This window comes from Erpetoichthys calabaricus, chromosome 1, assembly GCF_900747795.2.
Source record: "Erpetoichthys calabaricus chromosome 1, fErpCal1.3, whole genome shotgun sequence".
NCBI classification, from domain to species: Eukaryota; Metazoa; Chordata; class Cladistia; order Polypteriformes; family Polypteridae; genus Erpetoichthys; species Erpetoichthys calabaricus.
In genome coordinates this window covers 171,506,309-171,529,300 of record NC_041394.2, presented here as the reverse complement: position 1 = coordinate 171,529,300, position 22,992 = coordinate 171,506,309, and the positions used below count along the sequence as shown (strand labels likewise).

The 22,992-nt window shown below is 37.9% G+C and overlaps 1 protein-coding gene across 7 annotated transcripts in view; it reads right to left on the bottom strand.

Moving 5' to 3' along the window:
- Positions 1-22,992, bottom strand: part of dnm1l (dynamin 1-like) — a 203,829-nt gene that overhangs the window by 110,217 nt on the left and 70,620 nt on the right. For all 7 annotated transcript variants that reach the window (XM_051931989.1, XM_051931983.1, XM_051931977.1 and 4 more), the window contains one exon: positions 4,291-4,377. In XM_051931989.1, coding sequence (XP_051787949.1) covers positions 4,291-4,377 — 87 coding nt within the window. The remainder of the gene's footprint in view (positions 1-4,290; positions 4,378-22,992) is intronic.

Here is a 22,992-nt window from a genome sequence, read left to right as displayed (position 1 = left end):
GTCATTTACAGCAGTCAAACCTGAATCATCAATCAACAAATAACATTTCAAATAATTACATTACTTATTTATTCACTCATTGAACCTGGAACGAGTACCAGTCTATTGCTAAGAAATTCAAACATTCATACAGAGATGAAACAGGAGCGGTCCCCAATTCATCTCTGCGTCACTCAATTACAAAACGAATTATTTAAAAATTGAACTAAATTTTAAAAAGTTTGTTAAAATTAATAACATACAAGAAAAAGGCTTAATTTTCTAATTTAATTGAATTACTGCTGTGATGTTATGATTTGGCTATATTTTGAATCCTTCATAAAGCAACTTTTCTTCAGTTTTAAAATGGATTTAGTACAATAACAGATCATGTCTCATGTATTATCGTCTTTTATGGTTTATATACTGTATCTTAATAATGATTATGCTTTTTTGCTTTAATAATTTTTAGTTTACTTTTTCTATTCTGTCAGAAGTTGTAACTTTCTCAAAGCAGGAGGACACTGAAATCTGAAATTTGTTAATAAAAAAAAACACCTTTTGACCTTTTAATTGAGATTAATTCTGACTCAAAATGTAAGTGGAAGGACAAGATGCAAGAAGAAATCCCTTAAAACTGCAGTATACTTCTTCCAGGGGTGAATTTCACCTCTCTACATAAAAATATGTACTGTAAATGAGGCAAAAGGAGAGAGGCACTGTTTGCTGTGTCACATGTACAGGACTGGGTTTGTTACCTTCCTGCTGTACAGGTAGGAGATTTTCCAGCACAGGTAGATAGGCTCCTGGAAAGAGCAGACTATGCTGGAACAAATGAAACAGGTAAAGACAGGCAGGCAGTTCTATAGACTAAGCTTAGAGAGAGTTAGGTGGTAAGCTATACAGCAGAACTAACAAGGAGGTCTCTGAAGTTCTGCCTACACCATGCACCAACAGAGAAAAGACTGAGGAGATCAGTTAAGTTAAAAGTGTGGCACAAATCTTTGAGTAGGACGGTGGAGGATAGGTTTATGGGATATCCAAACTACCTAGGAGATCACATAAACAACAAACTGGACTGGACAATACAGTGAACACTGTACAAGAAGGGCCAGAGCAGACAGTCCTTCCTAAGGAGACTCAGGTCTTTTGATGTTAGCGGCAAGCTGCTGGAAATATTCTATCAGCCCATAGTAGCTAGTGTGTTGTTCTACACTGCATGCAGTCTCCTAGGAATTAACTTGAGCTCAAAATATGCTTAATGCCTGAACAAAAGTATCAGGAAAGCCCCACTCCATCACAGGGTGAACCTTAGACATACTGGAAGCTGTTGTGGAAAAGACGGTGGTGGCAAAATTGGATGCCATCATGAAATTATGCTCCATAATCTCCAAAAGGCGTTCTCTTGGAGCACAATTAGCAACAGGCTCATTTCAGCATGGTGTGATAAGCAACGTCTCTGGGGATCTCTTCTGCCCACTGCTATCAGGCAATTCAATGCCTCCTCCCAACACACTATTTAAGTTCATTTTGAAATTTCTGCACAATATACATTTATTTACAGTGGTGTGAAAAACTATTTGCCCCCTTCCTGATTTCTTATTCTTTTGCATGTTTGTCACACAAAATGTTTCTGATCATCAAACACATTTAACCATTAGTCAAATATAACACAAGTAAACACAAAATGCAGTTTTTAAATGATGGTTTTTATTATTTAGGGAGCAAAAAAATCCAAACCTACATGGCCCTGTGTGAAAAAGTAATTGCCCCCTTGTTAAAAAATAACCTAACTGTGGTGTATCACACCTGAGTTCAATTTCCGTAGCCACCCCCAGGCCTGATTACTGCCACACCTGTTTCAATCAAGAAATCACTTTAATAGGAGCTGCCTGACACAAAGAAGTAGACCAAAAGCACCTCAAAAGCTAGACATCATGCCAAGATCCAAAGAAATTCAGGAACAAATGAGAACAGAAGTAATTGAGATCTATCAGTCTGGTAAAGGTTATAAAGCCATTTCTAAAGCTTTGGGACTCCAGCGAACCACAGTGAGAGCCATTATCCACAAATGGCAAAAACATGGAACAGTGGTGAACCTGCCCAGGAGTGGCCGGCCGACCAAAATTACCCCAAGAGCGCAGAGACGACTCATCCGAGAGGTCACAAAAGACCCCAGGACAACGTCTAAAGAACTGCAGGCCTCACTTGCCTCAATTAAGGTCAGTGTTCACGACTCCACCATAAGAAAGAGACTGGGCAAAAACGGCCTGCATGGCAGATTTCCAAGACGCAAACCACTGTTAAGCAAAAAGAACATTAGGGCTCGTCTCAATTTTGCTAAGAAACATCTCAATGATTGCCAAGACTTTTGGGAAAATACCTTGTGGACTGATGAGACAAAAGTTGAACTTTTTGGAAGGCAAATGTCCCATTACATCTGGCGAAAAAAGGAACACAGCATTTCAGAAAAAGAACATCATACCAACAGTAAAATATGGTGGTGGTAGTGTGATGGTCTGGGGTTGTTTTGCTGCTTCAGGACCTGGAAGGCTTGCTGTGATAGATGGAACCATGAATTCTACTCTCTACCAAAAAATCCTGAAGGAGAATGTCCGGCCATCTGTTCGTCAACTCAAGCTGAAGCGATCTTGGGTGCTGCAACAGGACAATGACCCAAAACACACCAGCAAATCCACCTCTGAATGGCTGAAGAAAAACAAAATGAAGACTTTGGAGTGGCCTAGTCAAAGTCCTGACCTGAATCCAATTGAGATGCTATGGCATGACCTTAAAAAGGCGGTTCATGCTAGAAAACCCTCAAATAAAGCTGAATTACAACAATTTTGCAAAGATGAGTGGGCCAAAATTCCTCCAGAGCGCTGTAATAGACTCATTGCAAGTTATCGCAAACGCTTGATTGCAGTTATTGCTGCTAAGGGTGGCCCAACCAGTTATTAGGTTCAGGGGGCAATTACTTTTTCACACAGGGCCATGTAGGTTTTGGATTTTTTTTTCTCCCTAAATAATAAAAACCACCATTTACAAACTGCATTTTGTGTTTACTTGTGTTATATTTGACTAATGGTTAAATGTGTTTGATGATCAGAAACATTTTGTGTGACAAACATGCAAAAGAATAAGAAATCAGGAAGGGGGCAAATAGTTTTTCACACCACTGTATATATATTTATGTATTTACTTAAAGTTTTACTAAAGTAGTTTACTTAAAGTTTAGCTAACATAATCTAATTTATTAAAAAATCCAATAGCAGCAAACACACTGCTAACAAAAGAGACTAATGGAGACTAATATGACTTGTACAAAGTAACAGTCAAATAATCATTGAATTCAAGAGTGGTGCTGAAAGATTAATCTCAGAAACCACTGTAGTGGATAATATATGGAAATTGACAACTATACCCAACCTTCACCCATATGAGTAAAATGATGAAGTTAGCTTCCTTACAATTTAGTCTGATGAATAAAACACATTCTTATTTATTTGTATTAGGGGAGTAATTGGATCCACTAATATTTGCAAGGCTGCAAAAACTCTAATCCAAAATACTATGTTCACATTTAAATCTATGGATCCACCTTTTTTTTTAGAATGGAAGGTTTTTAGGTTTTTAGAATGGAACAGAGAAGAAAGAAGTTAATCTGAAGCATAATGTTTGCAAAGACTGCCATATTAAATTCAAGAATTCCTTCACACTATAAGCTATAACCATCACAGTGCAATCTGAATTTGTGCATTACACTTTATTTATAGCTGAACTGAAAATTTTCAAATATCTACAGCCAGTTATCATATTAATAAAGATTCGCTATGTGAGAGTTCCAAAAACAGCTTATGTGTGCATTTTTTATTTGACAGCTTCTACTCTATGGTAATCAATAAACAGGTTTTATGCAGAAAATCAGGTACTTTTATTCTTGGTAGTAATGCACTTAACTCAAAATAAAGGATGATGCTGAAGTTGTAAAACCAGAAAAGTAGCAAATTGGTTTCAAAATAATGAGTATAAATTAGCTTAATGGAGTAGCTCACCCAGACACCAAAACAGCATCCATACGGCCATCTGAGTAATATGAGTAATACAAGTAATAACAGTAATAGAGCAAGCTATTTGCATTAGAGATCCACTGACAATAAATCTGCTACAACTTTGAGAAACTGAAAACAGACAATCAAAAATACATCAAGAGATAGTGTAAAATGTTATTGCTGCAGGCACCTTTACCTAACCGTGATAAAACAATATTAACTTTAACAAAGTAATCTGAAATGTTTTATATTTGCATACCTTAGTAATGCCAGGAAGATCCACCAGTGTAAGGTTGACAACATGAGGTGAAAAGATTTTCAGGTGAATAGGCTCTGGACTTATACCCTAGAGAAAAGTACATTTTCACAAAATTCTTACAAATTTTGATCATAACATTAAAATTTTATAATTTATATTACCATTTGTAAAAAAAAACAAAAAAAAAAACATTCACCTCATTTTAATTTTCATGCCTTTAAAAGCTCTAACAAAGATGCAACAGAAGGAGACAGACAGATAGCTAGATACTGCCTCAGGCTAGGCTTTAACTTGTAGCACTTATTCTTTCACAATACAGTGATCCCTCGCTATATCGCGCTTCGCCTTTCGCGGCTTCACTCTATCGCGGATTTTATATGTAAGCATATTTAAATATATATCGCAGATTTTTTGCTGGTTCACGGATTTCTGCGGACAATGGGTCTTTTAATTTCTGGTACATGCTTCCTCAGTTGGTTTGCCCAGTTGATTTCATACAAGGGACGCTATTGGCAGATGGCTGAGAAGCTAGATTGCTTACTTTTCTCTCTGTCTTGCGCTGACTTTCTCTGATCCTGATGTAGGGGGATTGAGCAGGGGGGCTGTTCGCACACCTAGACGATACGGACGGTCGTCTAAAAATGCTGAAAGATTATCTTCACGTTGCTATCTTTTGTGCAGCTGCTTCCTGAAATGACATGCTGCACGGTGCTTCGCATACTTAAAAGCACGAAGGGCACGTATTGATTTTTGACTGAAAAACAAACTCTGTCTCTCTCTATCTCTCTCTCTTTCTCTGCTCCTGACGGAGGGGGTGTGAGCTGCCGCCTTCAACAGCTTTGTGCCGCGGTGCTTCGCATACTTAAAAGCCAAACAGCCCTATTGATTTGTTTGCTAGAGATTGTTTTCTCTATCTATGTGACATTCTGTGCTCCTGATACGCACTCCTTTGAAGAGGAAGATATGTTTGCATTCTTTTAATTGTGAGACAGAACTGTCATCTCTGTCTTGTCATGGAGCACAGTTTAAACTTTTGAAAAAGAGACAAATGTTTGTTTGCAGTGTTTGAATAACGTTCCTGTCTCTCGACAACCTCCTGTGTTTCTGCGCAAATCTGTGACCCAAGCATGACAATATAAAAGTAACCATATAAACATATGGTTTCTACTTCGCGGATTTTCTTATTTCGCGGGTGGCTCTGGAACGCAACCCCCGCGATGGAGGAGGGATTACTGTATGTCTAATTATACTCTTTCAACAATTGAACTGTTAGTTATCTTTCTAATGCCTTTCTGAATGAAACATTGCAAACATTTTGACAAGAACAGGGCATTCAGCCCAACAAAGCTTTCCCATATTATCCACCTAATTGCTCCAGAAGAACATCAATTTCAGATTTAAAGGTCCCTAAATTTCTAGTCTTTACAGCACTAGTTGCTAATGTATTCTACACTAAGCAAAAGAGAATTCTTAGTAAACATAAACCACGATTCTGAAATTTAATATTATATAAAAATTTCCCTTTATCTATCTTTATTTCAGTGAAGTATAATAAACACAATCAGTGTTGATTTTCACTCAATTTTTTATATTATGTATCTATTCCAGTTATGAGGTTGTGAGATGCTCATTTAACTTTTCTTTTTATATTTTATTTTCTTCTTCTCTCTGGAGCAGCAGCATCTCATCTACTGCTGCCAAGTATATCAGTAGGGGAGTCACAGTGTAAGTCATATCCACACTGACTAGTACCACACTTCAGTTATTTATCTTGACACTAACCAAATCTGGGAGCATAAACTGTGCACATCAAGTGAGTGCAGGGTGAATGTATGGCAAACTGGTTAGTATACACAGGCCTAGACCCTTTTGTGTTCCTGGCCATTCAGAGAGATTGGGTAATTTATATCTCAACTAATAGGTCATAGTTCCACACTCTACATTAAAGAATCGTTCTTGTTTTTTTATTAATAAAAGTAATAAAAATGAAGTTGATGTTTTTATTTTATTTTAACTGTTTGGAGAATTAAACAGTAATTAATCTGTAGCATAGCTCAGGATGCTCAAGGTGGATGCTAGCGCTGTTTCAATTTTTTGCATTTATATAAAAGTAGCACAGTGCACTGAAACAGAAAGAATGTCTTTGTAAAATAAACCAAATTTAAAGCTTAACTTTATTAATTATGTTTGCCGATCCATTTGCATTCACAAGTCCACTAAAACCAACTGTACACATGTAAGGTTAATTGTACTTATCCTTAAGGGAAAAGAAATATATTCTGTTGCAACAGGATAGTATGCTGTGCATACAACATTCTGCTCTTGTTCCCACAAGATAATAATTGTTCACTTAATATACTCATCTTCTTTGTACAATATATCTTGTGACCTCAACATGAAATCTTATAAAAACTCAAGAGCATCACTCAGAAAATAAAAATTACTGTCCTTAAACAATATTGCATTTAAAAACAAAGGCAACGCAATTAAAAATAAGCTGTATGTACAGATCAAAGACTATTGTTTTTATTACTATAAAATGTACTTTATCATTTTGTACTTGAGTACTTTTGAAAGATAATTAACGGAAATATTTGTTACTTCAGTGAAAGTTAATATTTGACAAAACACTTCTACTTTTATTTAAGTATCATTTCTGAGTACTTATTACAACTGTGTGAGGAAAAGCTTTCTAATGTCACCCTTAAGAAGATTCCAGCTGTGTTCCTGCGTTCTTGTTAAACTCATTATAAAGTATCAGCCTGGATCCACTGTACTAATTGCTTTCATAATTTAAAAACTTCAAACATGTCACCTCTTTTAACACTAGAATTACCAAAGCTTATGAAAAAGCTCGTAAATCCGGCCCACCTTAAATCTGCTCGCATGTCTCCATTCAGCATCTTTTGTCTTGTAAATGTGTTGATAAGCCCAAGGAGCAAGCAGCCTGCTATCCCATCCTCCCACCGCCGCAGAAACTGCAAAACCTCTCTCAGTTCATGCCTTGTTTATCAGGGAGTCAGGTACCCAGAGCTGTATAAGCTAAAAAAATATATATCATTATTTGGAACACATGCATTTCATGTGTGTTCCGTGTCTAAAAAGATCTGTGTAAGTGTAGCATGACAGAAATGTTGAACACATATCTAAAAAACAAACTTTTTTCATGTTTTAGTACTAACGACAAAAGTTTGACATGAAGTGTATAATGTGTGAAGACTGAAGTCCAAATATCAAATAAGCACTTTCACAAAAGGTACAAATATAACAGAACAAGTGCACTTTTATTCAAGGCTATAACCGGAAGAAAAAGAAATCGCGTTAAGTGTACATCCTTGTAGCGACTGCTTTGGTAGTACAGCGGTTAGAGCTGGTGACTCCTATTCAAAAGCTCGCCGGTTCAAGTCTTCACGCGTCACAGAAAAAACGTTTTGAGTAGTGAGCTGCTCTTATTGTTACTATTATACAATAAAAACATACATTTGATTTGAGTCTGTAACAGCTGGTGTAAATGTATGGTACTTGTAAAGGTTAGCATTTTTACAGTGGTGAACTCAGATCAGAGAAAGAGAACAGAAGCCCTCCCCGCAAGAAACGTCCACTCGCATATGAAAACAACGCAGCTGCACCAGATGTAAAGGCGAAAGATGGCACCATTTCGATGCAGGACAATGTCTGGCGTCATCCTGCCAGTCAGTCTGCCCCACACCTGTCCTCCAACGAAACAGCACGGCTTACAGAGCTTGCCAACGTATCGTGCAAACTCCTGTTTGTGATTATGTCTTATGATGGTCTTTACATAGGAAACATTTACTGTATATCTTACCTATATAAAAGCCAGATGGAATGTTATTTACCTTGATTTATTTACTTATCTTCCTACAGCGTAAAGTCACAAGTAGACTGCAGAGCTTCCTCTGTTTGATCAACAAGGGCATGCTCACAAATTACGCATGTAATGCCATGAAAAATGCCTGCTAAAATCATTTCAGTACACATGTACTGTGTCAACATGCCTGTGTCGATCAAACACAGGAAGCTCTGCAGTTTACTTGTGACTTTACACTGTAGGAAGATAAGTAAATAAATCAAGGTAAATAACATTCGATCTGACTTTTATATACAAAGTTCAGTGACGGCAGCTTCCACCTGCAGCTATAGACTGTTCAGTACGCGAGCGACTCTCCACGCTCCACGTTTAGATCTGGACGGTGTATGCACCCAAAAAAGAAGTCTAACTGCATTCTCGCACCATTACTCGCGTACTAAAGTGTCAGCAGGCATTTTTCGTGGCATTACATGCGTAATTTGAGAGCATGCCCTTGTCGATCAAACAGAGGAAGCTCTGCAGACTACTTTTTCACTTTATGCTGTAGAAAGATAAGTAAATAAATCAAGGTAAATAACATTCAATCTGGCTTTTAAATAGGTAGCATATAAATGTTTCCTATGTAAAGACCATCACAAAACATAATTGCAAACAGGAGTTTGCACGATATGTTGGCGAGCTCTGTAAGCTGTGCTGTTTTGTTGAAGGACAGGTGTGGGGCAGACTGACTGGCAGGATGACGCTGGGCCTCGTCCTGCATCGAAACGGTGCCATCTTTCGCCTTTACACCTGGTGCTGCGTTGTTCTTATATGCGAGTGGACGTTTCTTGTGGGGACAGCTTCTGTTGTCTTTCTCCGATCTGTCCGATCTGAGTTCACCACTGTTATAGCTCGTCTTCATCTGAAAACAGCAGTGTCAGATTGGGGTGAGCGTGAACGCGACTGAGAGAATAAAACTGAATAAAAAAACGCTAACCTTTACAAGTACCATACATTTACACCAGCTGTTACAGACTCAAATCAAATGTATGTTTCTCTTGTATAATAGTAACAATAAGAGCAGCTCACTACTCAAAACGTTTTTTCTGTGGCGCGTGAAGACTTGAACCGGCGAGCTTTTGAATAGGAGTCAGCAGCTCTAACCACTGTACTACCAAAGCAGTTGCTACAAGGATGTACACTTAACGCGATTTCTTTTTCTCCGGTTATAGTCTTGAATAAAAGAGCACTTTTGTTACATTTGTACCTTTTGTAAAAGTGCTTATTTGATATTTGGACTTCAGTCTTCACACATTATACACTTCATGTCAAAATTTTGTCGTTTGTACTAAAACATGGAAAGTTTGTGTTTCAGGTATGTGTTCAACATTTCTGTCATGCTTACACTTACATAGATCTTTGTAGACGCAGAACACACATGAAATGCATGTGCTCTAAATAACAATATATTTTTTAGCATATACAGCTCTAGGTACCTGACTCCCTGATAAACAAGGCTTCAGTTGGGAGAGGTTTTTGCAGTTTCTGCAGCGGTGGGGGGGATGGTATAGCAGGCTGCTTGGGCTTATTGACACATTTACAAGACAAATGACGCTGAATGGAGACGTGCGAGCCGATTTAAAGTGGGCCGGATTTACAAGTTTTTTTTGTAAGCTTTGGTAATTCAAGTGTTAATATCCGTTTAAACTGAAAACATTCAGCTCCTTTCATTTTTCCTCATATGCTAATACCTCTCAGTCCCAGAATCAACATAATAATAAATAATAATAATTCTTTGCATTTATATAGTGCTTTTCTCACTACTCAAAGCGCTCAACAATTGCAGGTTAAGGGCCTTGCTCAAGGGCCCAACAGAGCAGAGTCCCTATTGGCATTTACGGGATTCGAACCGGCAACCTTCCAATTGCCAGTGCAGATCCCTAGCCTCAGACATGGTTGCCCTTCTCTGTCGCTATGTTTTTTATGTAGCCAAGATACCAAAACTGCACGCAGAGCTTCAGGTGAGGCTTCAACTATGCTTTATAAAACTTAAAACATAATCTCTTTATACTTGTAAATACTTCATGGCGTGAACAAAATGTATCCAAATACCATTACAATAAAGTCTGCAAGTGCTTTATACACTTCATCTCCACTGTAACAGTTCTTTTACTTCTAAAATAGTAAAACAATCTCTTTGGGTCATTTTTTACCATATCTGATATATTTCTCTGTAAATGCCTGAAAATGTTAGTACTTAGTTTATAGTAGTTAGTTTATTCCAGACATAGAATGTAAGAAAAAAAACAAAACATCAAGTAATATAATTTACTTATGTGGAGCTAACGCAACATAAGGCAGGAGAAGATGTGTGAATTGCAGCAAAAAAAATCCAATATCGTCTACAAAATGCAAGCTTTCACTGTGCCTGCTGTTAAACAGAACCTGTTTCATGGACTAGCAAGAAAAATTATTTTGAAAGCAAAGGTTTGGATGAGTACAAAGTTTCAAATTTACAAATGTGTTTACTTGTTGCTTCAGATTGTGTATATATAGAAAATAAAATGTTACTGCTACTACAATAGTTGTTTTGAGAGATTGTTTAGGTACAAGAAACTAAATGTTTACAAAAAGGGATGTTATGTTTCTGAACAGAGAGACACCTTGTGCCAAACAATATAACTTCTCAATGCAATTGGATATGACATTTAATCTTGGTACAATGACAGATTACAGAACAAAAGAAAACTGATACCAGAATTGTATATCATAAAATGTCTTGATTATGTACTGTAAAATTAAGTGTTTTTGGAGAGAATTCCCTGAAGAAACATTTTTTGTGCGTTTTATTTAGTTTATATTGGGGATAACTAGGGCTGGGAATCGATTAAAAAAATTAAATAATCGCATAATTGTATGGAATTAATCACATCTAGCATTAATACATGCAATCATGAAATAAATACATAAATTGTGAAGTAAATATACACTGTGGCGGACCCGGCCAATGTATTAATTTGCAAATTAGTATGGCATATGAGACACACATGTCAAAACTAAAATTAAATGAATAGGCATACATTAAAAATGTGTGTTAAAACTCCACAAATCCCATCCTCAATTGTTCATCATCATCAACAACTTTGCAATTATACTCTAAACAAGTGTTTTTCAACTGGTGCGCAATGAGAGCTACCTAGGTATGCCATATAGGACTGCCTATATAAGTGAGCAAAGGGATGAAGCAGCTGGGAAAATGCGGCCAAAACTCACAAAGTGCTGTGTCTGCAAACGGCAACCTGCTTTTTTTTTATTTTTTATTTTTTTGTCGGTGTCGCTGATAGTCACGCCCCTATAGACAGTTTAGCAAGTGTATAACTTTAATGCTTTTGTGATTGGTAGAATTGCAGTGTGCCTTGGGATTTTTTGTGTTACAAAAGGGTGCCACCACAGAAAAATGGTTGGAAAACATTGGTCTGCCTACACCTTTGCTCCTGTCATGCTAAAAAAGTTCTCTGTAGTAGCTATCTTTCTTAAAAACTGACACCATGCATTACTTGGGTGGTTATGTTGCATTCTATGCATAAATTAGTGAAGATACTGCAAACAGGAATAATGGGCAAGGATAATCAATACCAGGCACGGGAAAGTTAATGCACTAATATTTGAGATCAATGTGGTGTGTTTAACACATTAAACAAATATTCTTGCATCCAGGGCCGGCAATGAGGCAAACACCTCAAACATTACTTTGGTCAGAGCAGCACTTTCACGGTGTTTTTGTTTTTTTAAAATATTACGAAACAATAATACTGTAAAGATTAGGCTGAAGATGCAGTGGGCCTGTGGCTGTACAGCTAGTAAGCAGATTGCTTTCAGAAGGCACAGTGCATTATACAACTTAAACATCTGAGCCAGAGGACGTAGTCCCACGAAAAGGATGGAAGGAGCGCGAGAGATGGGTTTGAGTGTGGAAGAACAGAAGCGCTTTTGCTCGGTGTTGGTGACAGAGCACTGTAGGGATGGGTGATATCACTATTTTTGAAATAGATACCGATATCATGTGTCAGATTTCTGATACCGATAATGAGTATTTTTTAAACAGCATAGGAATTTATTTCCAAATGATAGTGTTTTAGAATTGTTACAATTAATGGAGGAAGTAAGAACAGCTATGAAGAGGATGAAGAATGGAAAAGCCGTTGGTCCAGAAGACATACCTTTGGAAGAATGGAGGTGTTTAGGAGAAATGGCCGTGAAATGTTTAACCAGATTGTTTAATTGAATCTTGGAAAATGAGAGGATGCCTGAGGAGTGGAGAAGAACTGTACTGGTGCTGGTTTTTAAGAACAAGGGTGGATGTGCACAGCTGCAGTAACTGCAGGGGGATAAAATTGGTGAGCCACAGCATGAAGTTATGGGAAAGAGTAGTGGAAGCTAGGTTAAGAGGGGAGGTGATGATTAGTGAGCAGCAGCATGGTTTCATGCCAGGAAAAAACACCACAGATGAAATGTTTACTCTGAGGATGTTGATGGAGAAATATACAGAAGGCCAGAAGGAGTTGTAGACCTGGAGAAAGCATATGACAGGGTGTCTCGAGAGGAGTTGTGGCATTGTATGTGGACATCGGGAGTGGCAGAGAAGTATGTACGAGATGTGCAGGATATGTATGAGGGAAGTATGACATTGGTGAAGTCTGAAGTAGGAATGAAGGATGCATTCAACGAGGAGGTGGGATTACATAAGGGATCGGCTCTGAGCCCTTTCTTATTTGCAATGGTGATGGACAGCTTGATAGGTGAGATTAGACAGGAGTCCCCGTGGACTATGATGTTTGCTGATGACATTGTGATCTGTAGTTAGTGTTTGGAGAATGTTGAAGTGACCTTGGAGAGGTGAAGATATGCTCTAGAGAGGAGAGGAATGAAGGTCTGTAGGAACAAGACAGAACACATATGTGTAAATGAGAGAGAGGTCAGAAGAATGGTGAGGACGCAAGGAGTAGAGTTGGCAAAGGTGGAGGAGTTTAAATACTTGTGATCAACAGTACAAAGTAACGGGGATTGTGGAATAATTTGTAACAGACGGGTATCAGTAAGAGTGAAAGGGAAGGTCTATAGGACGGTAGTGAGACCAGCTATGTTATATTTTTGATTCCTCCCTTTCTTATTCCGTCCACATAAACCACATTAAGAAATTTTCTTACGTTCACCTTCGTAACATTTACGGTGTTTGCTCATTCCTCTCCTTTTCTAATGCTGAGAAACTTGTCCATGCTTTTATTACATCCCGCATCAATTATTGTAACTCGCTTCTGGCAGGTGCCCCTTCTAATCTTACAGTTAGGTCCATAAATATTTGGACAGAGACAACTTTTTTCTAATTTTGGTTCTGTACATTACCACAATGAATTTTAAATGAAACAACTCAGATGCAGTTGAAGTGCAGACTTTTAGCTTTAATTCAGTGGGGTGAACAAAACGATTGCATAAAAATGTGAGGCAACTAAAGCATTTCTTTTATCACAATCCCTTCATTTCAGGGGCTCAAAAGTAATTGGACAATTGACTCAAAGGCTATTTCATGGGCGGGTGTGGGCAAGTGCGTCGTTATGTCATTATCAATTAAGCAGATAAAAGGCCTGGAGTTGATTTGAGGTGTGGTGCTTGCATGTGGAAGATTTTGCTGTGAACAGACAACATGCGGTCAAAGGAGCTCTCCATGCAGGTGAAAGAAGCAATCCTTAAGTTGCGAATACAGCAAAAACCCATCCGAGAAATTGCTACAATATTACGAGTGGCAAAATCTACAGTTTGGTACATCCTGAGAAAGAAAGCAAGCACTGGTGAACTCAGCAACGCAAAAAGACCTGGACGTCCACGTAAGACAACAGTGGTGGATGATCGCAGAATCATTTCCATGGTGAAGAGAAACCCCTTCACAACAGCCAACCAAGTGAACAACACTCTCCAGGGGGTAGGTGTATCGATATCCAAGTCTACCATAAAGAGAAGACTGCATGAAAGTAAATACAGAGGGTGCACTGCAAGGTGCAAGCCACTCATAAGCCACAAGAACAGAAAGGCTAGATTTGGCTTAGCTAAAGAACATCTAAAAAAGCCAGCACAGTTCTGGAAAAACATTTTTTGGACAGATGAAACGAAGATCAACCTGTACCAGAACGATGGCAAGAAAAAAGTATGGAGAAGGCGTGGAACAGCTCATTATCCAAAGCATACCAAATCATCTGTAAAACACAGTGGAGGCAGTGTGATGGCTTGGGCGTGCATGGCTGCCAGTGGCACTGGGACACTAGTGTTTATTGATGATGTGACACAGGACACAAGCAGCCGAATGAATTCTGAGGTGTTCAGAAACATACTGTCTGCTCAAATCCAGCTAAATGCAGTCAAATTGATTGGGCAGCGTTTCATTATACAGAAGGACAATGACCCAAAACATACAGCCAAAGCAACCCAGGAGTTTATTTAAGCAAAGAAGTGGAAAATTCTTGAATGGCCAAGTCAATCACCTGGGGCCTCATGTATAACGCCATGTGTAGAATTTGCACTATAACATGACGAAAGCACAAAAGCAGAAATGTGCTTACGCACAGAAAAATCCAGATGCAGGAATCTGTGCGTACGCAAACTTCCACATTCTTCCGCTGCATAAATCCCAATCAGCGTGAAAAGTAACACTTGTGCATGCGCCTGCTGTCCCGCCCCAACTCCTCCCAGAATTACGCCTCTTTGAATATGCAAATAAATATAAATAGCCCTTAACACTAGAATTACCAGAGCCTACGAAAAAATTCGTAGATCCGGCCCACCTTAAATCGCTTCTTAAATCCGTTCACACCTCTCCGCCAGCGTCTTTTGATCTCTAAATGTGCTGATAAAGACAAGCTGCCAGCAGCCAGCTATTCCATCCCCCCACCGACTTAGAACGTGCACGAACTTCTCCCACCTCATGAATTGATTGATTAGCTGGGAGTGACTGAACTGGAGTTTTAGAGTGGAAATAATGGATCATTATTTGGAACATACGCATTTCATGTGTGTTCCGTTTCTACAGTAATCTGTGTAAACACATTGTTAAAACAGAAACTTTTTCATATCTATACTAATAAAAGGCAAAGCCCTCACTGACTGACTGACTGACTGACTGACTCATTCTCCAACTTCCCGTGTAGGTAGAAGGCTGAAATTTGGCAGGCTCATTCCTTACAGCTTACTTACAAAAGTTAGGCAGGTTTCATTTCGAAATTCTACACGTAATGGTCATAACTGGAACCTGTTTTTTGTCCATATACTCTAATGGAGGAGGCGGAGTCACGTATCGCGTCATCACGTATTACGCCTCCTACGTAATCACGTGAACTGAAAACAAGGAAGAGATTTACAGCACAAGTCAAACGCGGGAACGAAGGTAAATGACGTTAATTGTTGAGTGTCTTTTAATACTGTGTAATTGTTGAGTGTCTTTTAATACTGTGTAAGCATACATATTAACACATGTGCAATTAAACATGTGCATTTACGGGGTGATTTCTCAGGCTTAAAAGCTCGCCTTTTATTAAAAAGGTAAATGCAAACTGTTTTCATTCTGAAGGGCACAAACCACGTTAGATTTCAGCCGTTAAACGCGCAAAAATGTCGGTACACCAGATAAATAAGCACAACATATTATCAGTTGTATTGTATGCTTACAATACATATAGAAATGTGTTAATCGTTAACTAATATTATGGGATGGTGTTTTTCGACTCGCGCCTTGATTTAAACGATTGCATGTCTTGGTGGGTTTGCGTAGCTTATTGTCAATATCTTTACACCTCTTTTTAAGACTTAATTTAAAAAGGTTTTCTTTTCTTCTTAATTAAAATTTAAAAACAATACTTCACCGCTGCGAAGCCCCTCTAGCGCTGACGTCCGAGGTTCGATTACCGTAAGCGAGTGCAGTGAGTGTGTACGCCTGATGAGCCAAGAATAAGGGGGAAAGACATGTCGCATACTCTTTGCATTATTTGACAGTAAACTATTTTCAACCATTCTATGATCTGCTTCTCACAACTGAAGGCACCGTGGCTGATGTTACCTGACTTGCTGACCAACCATAAGCGTTACGTGGTAGGTAACCACCCACTCACTTCACTCCCTTACGGGAATCGAACCTCGGACGTCAGCGCTAGAGGCGAAGCCCCTAAAATTACGCCACGGCGTGTGGTTCGTTTATTTGACAGCATGTAGATCGGGGTAATTACATTCACGGCATTCGTAGTCTGATTCACAATCTGATTGTATGGGTGGTTACCTACCAGGTAACGCTTATGGTTAGCCAGCAAGTCAGCTCGAAGTGATCACTCGAGTGAAGGCAGCTTCACAAAAAAAACAGATCCTTAAACTGTTATTGGTATATTTTCCCTCAATTTTAAAAGGTTTTCTTTTCTTCTTAATAAAAATTTAAAAGCAGTATTTCGCCGGTGCGAAGCGCGGGTAATTTGAGCGACTGACGCATACAGACATATTCATGAGTGCAGGTACTTCGGAAAGAAAGCACCGTGTAAACCTAAAGTTTAAATTAAGTTCATAGATCTACAAAAGGTTGCCATTGATTTCAGGCAAGATTGCTTTTCTTCTGTACAACTATACGTTGCATTCTCAAGAGTGTGCTTGCACAGCTTGGTCATATTACAACCGGAGTGCTGAACTGACAACGTGGTATACAAACAGAATTATAACAATCGTAATAAATGAACAAAAAAACAGCGGACAACCCGTGGATTAAATAAAAAGGCTGCTTCCGTTGGCGAAGCAACGAAAAAGGAAGACCTTATATGGCGTTTGTTTATAAAACAGCGGAGAGGCTGTGTGAAGTCAGCTTCACAAAAAACCAGATCTTTAACAAATTGTTATTGGGATATTTTCCCTCAATTTAAAAAGGTTTTCTTTTCTTCTTAATAAAAATTTAAAAGCAGTACTTTGCCGGTGCGAAGCGCGTGGATTTGAGCGACTGACGCATACAGACATATTCATGAGTGCAAGTACTTCGGAAAGAAAGCACCGTGTAAACCTAAAGTTTAAATTAAGTTCATAGACCTTCAAAAGGTTGCCATTGATTTGAGGCAAGATTGCTTTTCTCCTGTACAACTATACGTTGCATTCTTAACAGTAAGCTTGCACGGCTTGGTCATATTACAACCGGAGTGCAGAACTGACAACGTGGTATACAAACAGAACTATAACAATCGTAATAAATGAACAAAAAAAAAAAAGCGAAAAACCCTTGGATTTAATAAAAAGGCTCCTTCCTTGGCGAAGCAAGGAAAAAGGAAGACCTTATATGGCGTTCGTTTATAAAACAGCGGAAAAGCTGTGTTAAGGCTGCCTCACAAAAAAACAGATCCTTAACAAATTGTTATTGGGATATTTTCCCTCAATTTAAAAAGGTTTTCTTAATAAAAATTTAAAAGCAGTACTTCGCGGGGATTTAGATATAGATATATACATACATATATATATATATATATATATATATATATATATCTATATATATATATATATATATATAGATATATATATATATAGATATATAGATATATATATATATATATTTATATATAGATAGATGTATATAGAGATATAGATATATATATACATAGATATATAGATATACATATATAGATATAGATATATATAGATATATAGATATATATAGATATAGATATAATCTTACATATATATATATATATATACATATATATATATATATATATATATATAAGTACTGCCTTACTTCTCTTTAAGAAAGGAAGATGTAATGATACTTGATTTAAACGATTCCATGTCTTGGTGGGTTTGCGTAGCTTATTGTCAATATCTTTACACCTGTTTTATTGACTGAAACGGGCTTTCACGAAAAAAGTTAGGGCTTTGCTACAGGATAAACCCTCCACAAGTTAAGGAAGTAAAAATAAAGGTATATATTTCTGTTTTACTTAAACCTTTTAAGTTCATATGCATAGCCCCATTTGGCTGTTTTAGTTTTTTTTTTCTTTCTTCAGTAATATTTAATCTCCTTAAAGAAAAAGAACATATGCATTTTACTTTTTTTGTATCTCTTTAGTAATATTTTAGTGTAAAAGATTAACCAGTATTTAAACCTTTTATGTTACTTTATAAATTTATTTTACACAATGTTGAAAAATTAATAAGAAAGCTACATATTTTGGCAGCTGCTGCTTTAATTTTCAGTGAAATGAAAAAAGCTCTCCAAGAGAAAACGTCAATGAAGAAGAAACAGTTTGCACTATCTAAAAAGGAGAAACCCTCATTTATAAAGGTTTGCTGCAGATGACTTAACTGAAAATAAATTAATAGTTCCTATGTGTATAATATATATTTATCTATTTTACTTATGCCTTTATTCCAGCAACTTGCAACATCTGAGGTACAATTTGTTACATTACTTTTGTTTTTTGCAGCACAGGCAGGTGAAGTGACTTCCTCAGGGTCACACAGTGGTGTCAGTACCAGGATTTGAACTGACAAGCTCCGGGTTTGCTGAAATATTACTGAAGAAAGAAAAAAAACGAAAACGGGCAAATAGGGCTATGCATACAAATGTCCATCCATCCATTATCCAACCCGCTATATCCTAAATACAGGAGCCAATCCCTGCCAACACAGGGCACAAGGCAGGAAACAAACCCCGGGCAAGGTGCCAGCCCACCACAGGGCGCACACACCCACACACACCCACATACCAGGGACAATTTAGAATCACCAATGCACCTAACCTGCATGTCTTTGGACTGTGGGAGGAAACCGGAGTACCCGGAGGAAACCCAGACAGACACGGGGAGAACATTCAAACTCCACACAGGGAAGCGAACCCGGGTCTCCTAACTGGCACCTTTCACTGCGCCACCATGCCACCTGCACACAAACTTAAAAGGTTTAAATAAAACAAAATATATACCTTTATTTTTACTTCCTTAACTTGTGGAGGGTGTATCCTGTAGCAAAGCCCTAAGTTTTTTCATGAAAGCCCCTTTCAGTCAATAAGCCTTAAAAACAGGTGTAAAGCTAAACTTGCAGCACCACTATTCAATTACACTTGCCTAACGCCTCTCCTAAGGGAACATACTGTGGGATCTAGGCATCAGTCAAAGCACCAATCACAGGCCCGATTAGAAAGCGGGAAGCTGTGATTTGTCGTCTCCCTCCCATGTAACAATCACAGCCCGTGTTACAACGCACTATGTATGTATGTATATATGTATATATGAAGAGGATGGATGGATGTATATGTGTGTGTTTATGTATATGTGTATATGTATGTGTATATATATATGTTGATATGTGTATATATATATATGTATATATATATATATATATATATATATATATATATATGTATATGCAGATATGTGTATATATGTATATGTATATATATGTTTACATAACCTCTTTAACACACTACTTCTCCGCTGCGAAGCGCGGGTATTTTGCTATATATATATATATATATATATATATGTGTGTGAATGTATGTATGTATGTATGTCTATATGTATGTATATATTTATATGTGTATATATGTACATATGTATATATATATATGTAGATGTGTAAATTTGTATATGTATATGTGGATGTGTATATGTATGTATATATATGTATATGTAGATATGTGTATATGTAGATATGTATATATGTGTATATGTATATATATGTTTACATAACCTGTTTAACACACTACTTCTCCGCTGCAAAGCGCGGGTATTTTGCTAGTTTTAGTAATAAATGTTAGAAAATGTAGGCATAAAGTATAGAATGTGTAAAGCCTGAGTTCCAAAGATCAAATAAACACTTTCACAAAAGGTTCAAGAGTGATACAACAGTTTCCGTGGCGTAGCGCGCTAAGATTTGCTTTTCAAATCGCTGCAGCTTTGCTGTGCCTCACAGACCTGAGTTTGATTCCCCGCTGGGGATAAAGTGTTACTTTTTTTTTTTCTTTTTAACCTCAAACGGACATAACATTTATAAATTGGTATGCACTGTCAGTTTAATAGATCGTTATATTTTCATGTGGGATGCTCCTTTTAAAATATTTTTTTAACATGCAATTAACATGAACAACTGTCCTTATAACTGTTATTTTTAAGATCCATAACAGACAGACAGAGCACTGCGTAACAGAGAGACAGACATGCAGAGAAGTCACTAGATATATAAATAAACAGGGAAGGCACATGTACTGAAAGAAAAAAAAGATCAACATGTGCGTTGTTCCTGCTGCACTGAATAAGCTCACGTGCTCTAACATCACCCCTCCCCCCGATCTGACTCTCAGTAACAGCACAAGTACTGTTGTGCAAGATTACAGTGAGGTAATTGTACTTATAAGTACAAACGGTTCTACAAGGAGCACTTGATGGACTGATTGAGTGCGTTTAAAGTTCTTGGGATGAAACTGTTTCTGAACCGCGACGTCCGTACAGGAAAGGCTCTGAAGCATTTTGCTATGGCTGAGGTATTGTGTGCTTGATGCTGTATCCAGATAATTCTCTTTCCGATCAGCTGCTGCTGTGATTCCAAACTCAGATACAGTGATATAAATACTCTGAGTGGTACAGTGAGAGTAATATGGAAAAAGATGATCCGCTGTGTCAACCCTTAACGGGAGCAGCTGAAAGAAGAAAAAGAAGGTGCAGTGAGAGTAACAATGCTAAAGCAGTTATGGTATTTGGAATACTATGGCTATTTCCTAGACCATTATATTGTTACAGGTTAATTACAAGCAGATGCATTACACTAATAAACAATATGCAGTTAGCTTCAGTGTATTTATAAAGCCACGTCAGGAATGTGGATCTAAGAAAGAAAGAGGGTAACCACACAGGAACAGTAGCACTGCTTTGACGCTGGGTGCCGCCAGTCTGCAAAACCGAGCAGAGAACTTGCGTACAACAGGGTATGAGGTACCATGGAAATGTGCGTGGCTTTACGCCAAGTTTAGGTTTTATACATCGCGATTTGAACGTGGAAACGTTCTTATGCAATATTTCTGTGCATACGTACCGTTTATACATGAGGCCCCTGATCTTAACCCAATTGAGCATGCACTAAACTTCGGTCAGAAAGGCCCACAAACAAACAGCAACTGAAAGCTGCTGCAGTAAAGGCCTGGCAGAGCATTAAAAAAGGAGGAAACCCAGCATTTGGTGATGTCCATGAGTTCAAGACTTCAGGCTGTCATTGCCAGCAAAGGGTTTTCAACCAAGTATTAGAAATGAACATTTTATTTCCAGTTATTTAATTTGTCCAATTACTTTTGAGCCCCTGAAATGAAGGGATTGTGTTAAAAAAATGCTTTAGTTGCCTCACATTTTTATGCAATCGTTTTGTTCACCCCACTAAATTAAAGATGAAAGTCTGCACTGAATCTGAGTTGTTTCATTTAAAATTCATTGTGGTAATGTACGGAACCAAAATTAGAAAAAAAGTTGTCTCTGTCCAAATATTTATGGACCTAACTGTATATCACAGCTCCAGTTGATTCAAAATTCAAAAACCAGCACCAGTGAGCACATTACACCCATCCTGCTTCGCCTTCACTGGTTCCCTGTGTCTTACAGGATTGAATATAAAATTCTATTAATAACCTACAAACCTTTAAATGGCCTTGCACCGGACTACATCAGTGACCTTCTAAATCACTATGCTCCTGTTCACCTACTAAGGTCCTCTGATTCTGGTAATCTTGTTGTGCCTCACACTAACCTGCACTCTATGGGTGACAGGGCCTTCAGCTCCTTAGCACCCAGACTTTGGAATGACATCCCGAAATTAATTAGATCAGCTGACTCCATTCATTCTTTTAAAAATCAACTTAAAACTCATCTATTTAGGCAGGCTTTTAACTTAACATTCTGCCCTTTCTTTCAATTTACCTCTCTGTCCAGGTGCTCAGGATAATTTGTGTGTCTGTTATATCACAAATTAGGTTATTTGTTAAGTTTTTCTTTTAGTATTGAATTTAGTATTTTACTCTGGTTTATTGTCCTTTATTCTATTTAATGCTTTGTTATCTGTTTCATTGTTCTATTCTGGAAAACATTTGTATCCAATGTTACATATACCCTGCTGTTTTTTTTTTCTAAAACTCTGAAGCGTCTTGAGCATGGAAAAGGAGCTATATAAATAAAATTGATTATTATAATAATAATAATAATAATAATAATATGGGTTGGAGATGGTGACACTGACCAAAAAACAGGAGACAGTGCTGGAGGTAGCAGAGTTAGAGATATTAAGATTTGTATTGGATGTGATGAGGATGGACAGGATTAGAAATGAGTATATTAGAGGGTCAGCTCAGGTTGGATGGTTTGGAGACAAAGTCAGAGAGGAGAGATTGCGTTGGTTTGGACATGTGCAGAAGATAGATGCTGGGTATATTGGGAAAATGATGCTAAGGATAGAGCTGCCAGGCAAGAGGAAAACATGAAGACCTAAGAGAAGGTTTATGGATGTAGTGAGAAAGGACATGCAGGTGATGGGTGTAACACAGCAAGATGCAGAGGACAGGAAGATATGGAAAAAGTTGATCCACTGTGGCAACTCCTAACGGGAGCAGCTGAAAGAAGAAAAACGGGTCAATTTGTATTTAAATTAACTAATGTCACGACACAGCATCATGGTCACCTTAACAAACTTATTACAAAGTATATTTTGTACACACACACACACATACACAAAGGCCAATTTAGCTTTGCCAGTTCACCTAACCTGCATGTCTTTGGATGGTGGGATGAAACTTATGGAGACATTGGGAGAACATGCTCCACACAGGGAGGGTCATTACCACTGCACCACCATGCCAC